Below are 6000 nucleotides of genomic sequence, written 5' to 3' on the forward strand. Positions count from 1 at the left end.
TGTTGGTTCTTATGCTATATGGGGTTCAGTCCAAAGTGTATTGATAGGTAGCTATATGTTGTAAAGTGAAAAATATAGGCATGATCCTAGTCCATAATAAAAAAATTGATCAATAAGAGTGGCCCAAAGTAAAAATTACTCTAATAATAATAATAATAATAATAATAATAATAATAATAATATTATTATTATTATTATTATTATTATTATTATTATTATGAAATGACCCCTACGTAACTACTTCCAAACAACAACAATATTCCATCCTCCGGTAGAGAGCAATTATATAAATTCTCCAAAACAAGGGAAATATCTCTACTACTTACTCAAAAAAGGGAACTGTTGAGGAAGCACTGGTGATGTGGTGGTGAAGTCGTAGTTGCATGATTTCATCCACCAGAGTTTAAATCCCAGTGTCCACGAATACTACATATATGCAGGTGGAATTTCAGGAGAATTTTAGTAAGATCATGGATATGCCACTGGTTTTCGTCTCTTAAAACGTGTGTTAGGGGAAACATATGTAGGGTGTGAATATGGTGTTGCATGTGTAGTGGTGTGTGTGTATGACTGCCGTGTAATCGGGAAAAAAAGAAACCGTTGCTTTATGGTAGGGTGTTCTTGACGTTATGTTGGATTCAGGACCTATTTAGATGTTTACTACACTTTGCCAAACTTTCATACCATAAGTTTAGCTTAGCCACGGTACCATAGCTATAGCTCGAACTAAACAGTTGCATATAAAAGTGAAACCTAGCTAGTTATGGGTTTGTGGTAAATTAAAGTTTGACCACGAACCAAACAACATTCTTAAACGGTTTGTGTTTAGTTTCTGTCATGCTGAACTGCTTGGTCCAGTAGTTATCTGTAATTTGTAAACTCTTTTGCAGCCTTCTGGATATGACAGGCACTGTTTAATTTGTTTGTAATGATCAGTTAGCTCCATCATATTTTGAAACTGAAATTTGGAGATCATGTATATGGACTATGGTTGACATTACAAAATGAATGTAGATATGTCAGGCACGTACCTCGGGTACGCATGCACTATTACAAAATGAATTCAGCTGACCCTCTCTTTTACTTCTGGTTAAACAAATAGTTGACATTTTGGTTGATTAGAGGATAAAATTTCGGTCGAGTAAGTTGTACATCATTGTACCTGAAAATTGGTTTGCAATCTAAGTTTTCTGAACAATATCAGCACACAATAGTGGCTAGCTAGCTACTGGACAGATTGTGTACTTCTGGCAGCTCGAATACTAGGAAGCTATAGCTAGTGCACTAGTAGTAAATTGTTAGCAAATTAGTTGACTATCCAAGTCAAGGCATATTTAAATCACTTAAGAATGGAAGGAAATGTATTAAACTTGTACGACATGTATCTATATCCTATATATTTTCAAAGTTTATCCCCATTAATATATTTCTTTTCTCTCATTAAGCAACATCAGCTTAATTATTTCTAAACTTTGGATGATCTATAGTCCAAATTATCTCCCTCCTTTCCTTCTCCCATAAAGTCATATTACCTTAGTTTTATCTTTTAATGATTAATCTATATTATCTTCCTTCTTTGTCTTCTGTTATTGAGGACACATCATCTTAGTTTTACTTTTGAATGATTAACCTATATATGATTTAAATTGTTATAAACTGCAATATCTTAATTATTTATATTTTTTTCCATGGTCGACCAAAAGATAAAAATTATATAGAGCATATAAAGTTATATCGTCTAGCTATCTTAATTACATGTTATTTATATTATTATCATACAGACTCCTGCAACAATGTGCAGGGCCTTGTCTGTCAGGTTGATGATTCAGTCAATGGTGCCGGATTTAGGGTCCATAAAGTTTTTTTTGGTGACGGTGGTTTAGAATCTTCCAAAAGAATGAAGATGGTGGCCGATGCTCATTCATGTTTTGTTACATGTGTTAGAGTTGCTCGGCATTGTGACTGCTCGTCTGCTTACTCGCGGAATTTCAATATTTACAGTTTCTTTGTTCTATTTTAGTATCTAATTAACTTTTTCATTATTTTTTTTTATAACAAGAGGACTATTGTAAATTTGTAATATTCTTTCCTGTTCTGCCAAAAAAAAGGCATTGCAATGCCGGATCTTTGATGAATAGTAGGGGCCGGCCGGAAAGCAATGAAGTTCAATTTACTTTTAGTACCCAGTCATGACCCACAAATTCAGGATTTTACTATGCTGTCACTTTATTACTATGCTGTCGCAAATTAAGAATACAAATAGTACGTCTGTGAGCAAAAGTCAAACAATTTTTTCTTTTTCATGATAATGATCAAGTCGGACTTTTCCCCTTATTTTTTTTTCATCAGGCCGGGCAGGTCCAACATTTCCATGTAACATAAGGAGGGAAGGAGAATAATATTGCAGAAAATTAAGCATTGACTTGATTTCATTAGCCCATTTTGTACAAATTTCATTTGCCAAATTGCATCCAATAACATTCCTTGTCTTCATAACTCCGACAGCGAATTTAACAATTTTAACCAGATTGAGACAACCTAAAGAAACGCTAAAAGTAACAAATTTATTTTAAAACATACCTATAAAATTATGTGGTGGCAATTAGTCTATTTAATCAGTGAAGTGATTTTGCAGAAATAACCCACATCACCTCTCGCGCGCTACTATATAAATAGATCCCTCGCTGCTCATTTTCTCCTCGTCCCTTCAAGCTCTCAACTTTCTCATCACTCGTCTCCTCGATTTATTTGTCTCCTTCCATACAGACACCTCGAGCCGGCGATCGATCATCCAAACCAAGCTCCGCCGCCCGAGACGACGAAGTCGACGACGACGCCGCCGCCGCTCGCCGCCGGCACACAGCTAGCTGCAAGCTGCTAGACGACGACGTCGAGCTAATCCGTTCTAAAACATCACTAAACTAATCCATGTCCTGTTCTTGATATCCCTCTCTCTGTTGCATCGAATGACCCTATCCATTTCGGCCTTAGCTTCTATCTTGCTATAAAAAGCTTGCTACCTTTGCTAGAGTTTTGAATTCCTCTTCTTCTCCCGCCGTTTTTAGCTAGCTGTGTTGTGCACACGTGCAACTCAGGACAAAGACGTGTGTAATTAAGAGCTTGGATACTGCCGCCATCGCTGCCATGTGCGAGGCTCTCGTTGACCGGCAAGTCCTCCCCCCGTGCGGTTGCAATGGCGGCGGCGGCGACGTCGTTGTCGTTGTGGTGCCGAAGACGTCGGCGGCGCCGGTGTTGGAGGACAGGCCGAAGACGTCGGCGGCGGCGGTGAGCAAGGGCGGCGAGGCGGCGTCGATCCTGCGGCTGTCATTGCCGATGATCATGACGGGGCTGATACTGTACATCCGGCCGATGATCTCGATGCTGTTCCTCGGCCGGCTCGGCGAGCTCGCGCTCGCCGGCGGGTCGCTCGCCATCGGATTCGCCAACATCACGGGGTACTCCGTGCTGTCCGGCCTCGCCATGGGCATGGAGCCGGTGTGCGGCCAGGCCGTGGGCGCCGGGAACCTCCCCCTCGTCGGCGCCACCATGCAGCGGATGGTGCTCCTCCTCCTCGCCGTGTCCGTGCCCGTCGCCTTCCTCTGGGCGTGGATGGAGCCGCTCCTCCTGATGTGCGGCCAGGACGCCGCCATCGCCGCCGCCGCGCAGCGCTACATTCTCTTCTGCCTCCCTGACCTCCTCTTCCTCTCGCTCCTCCACCCGCTCCGGATCTACCTCCGCGTCCAGTCGATCAACCTGCCGCTCACGGCGTGCGCCGCGCTCGCCGTCGCCTCCCACCTCCCCATCAACCACCTCCTCGTCTCCGTCCTCGGCCTCGGCATCGAGGGCGTCGCGCTCGCCTCCGCCTGGGCCAACCTCAACCTGGTCATCTTCCTCCTCGCCTTCGTCTACGTCTCCGGAGTGCACCGCGACACCGGGGGATTCTCGCTGCCGCGCAAGATGTTCAAGGACGTCGACGGGTGGGTGCGGCTGGTCAGGCTGGCCGCCGAGAGCTGCGCCAGCGTCTGCCTCGAATGGTGGTGGTACGAGATCATGATCCTGCTCTGCGGCCTCCTCGCCAACCCCAGGGCCACCGTGGCGTCCATGGGGATCCTCATCCAGACCACGTCGCTGCTCTACATCTTCCCGTCGTCGCTCAGCTTCGGCGTGTCCACGAGGGTCAGCAACGAGCTCGGCGCGAACCGGCCGTCCGCCGCGCGCGCCGCGGCGAGGGCGGGGCTCGCGCTGAGCGCCGTTCAGGGCCTCGCCTCCCTCGCGTTCGCCGTGTCTGTGCGCGGCGCGTGGGCGCGCATGTTCACGCCGGACGCCGACATCCTCGCGCTCACGGCGTCGGTGCTCCCAATCCTCGGCCTCTGCGAGCTCGGCAACTGCCCGCAGACCACCGGCTGCGGCGTGCTCCGCGGGAGCGCGCGGCCGAGAGACGGCGCCCACATCAACCTCGGCGCGTTCTACGGCGTCGGCACGCCGGTCGCCGTCGGGCTCGCGTTCTGGGCGGGCATGGACTTCAGGGGGCTCTGGCTCGGCCTCCTCGCCGCGCAGGCGGCGTGCGTCGCGGTGATGCTCGTCGTGATCCAGCGCACGGACTGGGACGTGCAAGCCAAGCTCGCGCAGGTGCTCGCCGGCGCCGCGGCCAATGACGACGGCGGCCACGGCGTCAACGAAGCCGGTGGGGATGACGCGGTCGCGCACGTCAAGGTCGCGGCGCCCCATGGCGACGAGGACTCGAGCTTGCTCATCACCGTGAGCACGTAGCTGACCGGAGCAACGCCGTGACAACGACGACGTACGGCCATGTCTACGTACGTATGAACCACGGTAACTACTCAAGATCTCCGGATTGATAATACTTGTCGTTTGAACAAATACACGGTCTCTAAAAATCAACTTTAACCATTATTTTTCATTATAATATATATAAAAGTGTTAACAAATATATGATTTTATTAAAGTACTTTTTAAGACTAATATATACATGTAGTCAATATATTTGGAAGACAAATATTTTAAAATTGATTCATAATCAAAAGTTTGATCTCACCCTTGTCTAAAACGATAATTATTATCAGCCCGAAAGTACGCGTGGGTCATTGTGTGTCGTATGAAAACACAGAGTTCTTGCGGAGTCTGAACTCTGAACATTTTTTTTGGCAGTTCACATGAATTGGTCAGTGTATGTACGGTTATACACTTAATTATACCTATATAGTGCCATAGTTATTGCAGAAAACACCTGAGCTTAATTTTGGTGAAAAATAGCTCGGTGTTTCCTGTAATTACGTGGCCTTCATAGAGCAGTATTAGGTGGTGTTGAGCGAACTAATCAGCACCTAGTTAATTGTCTTCGGTTTTAGTAGGTGGCCTGAGGACTCGTATTTTTTTGTATATTTTATTCTTTTCCACAAGTTATGTATTGTCATGGGTATATATATACTTGTATATGTACACACAAAATTGAAAACTAAGTGAAATTTCGGTGTTCATTTTATATTTTGTTAGTACATAATTGCTGTACAATTTTGGGGACTACACAAATATATGATGAAAATTAGTTTAGAAGATGGATCATTCCCAGCGTGCAATCCAAATAGTTATGAAACTTATTTTTTTTAAAAAAACTTCGCGTATTATTGTTGTGTTATATATCGACCACAAACATCCTTCGTTCATCTTTTTTCTCGAACAAGCAAGATAATAGCCTGCCATTTTTTAAAATAGAAGAAATGGCTTCATCTTGTACACAATATTTTAAAAATATAACTGTAATGTGACTACACTTTTTATAGTCTAATTTTAATTGTCTCTCCATGTGTACAGAAAATTTAACATCCTTTTTAGGGGAGGGATATATGAAATCTTTATTAGAAGTTTCTATAACTATTGTTGACCACATGAAAACAATTGATGTCACATGCCTAAAATTGTTTAAAAATAGAAGTTCTAATGGAAGATACATATCCAGTTTTCATACATATTAATAACTAG

The 6000-nt window shown here is 44.6% G+C and overlaps 1 protein-coding gene across 1 annotated transcript; it reads left to right on the plus strand.

The window, feature by feature from the left end:
* Positions 1 to 2720: 2720 nt before the first annotated feature.
* Positions 2721 to 5521, plus strand: LOC127753023 (protein DETOXIFICATION 49-like). Its single transcript, XM_052278475.1, has one exon. The coding sequence runs from the start codon at positions 3145 to 3147 to the stop codon at positions 4768 to 4770; it is 1626 nt and encodes a 541-aa protein (XP_052134435.1). The 5' UTR covers positions 2721 to 3144; the 3' UTR covers positions 4771 to 5521.
* Positions 5522 to 6000: the final 479 nt, after the last annotated feature.

This window comes from Oryza glaberrima, chromosome 10 (assembly GCF_000147395.1).
Source record: "Oryza glaberrima chromosome 10, OglaRS2, whole genome shotgun sequence".
NCBI lineage: Eukaryota > Viridiplantae > Streptophyta > Magnoliopsida > Poales > Poaceae > Oryza > Oryza glaberrima.

Excerpts from the sequence above, each read along its gene's own strand:
- LOC127753023 (XM_052278475.1), top strand. The coding sequence starts at position 3,145 with ATGTGCGAGGCTCTCGTTGACCGGCAAGTCCTCCCCCCGTGCGGTTGC.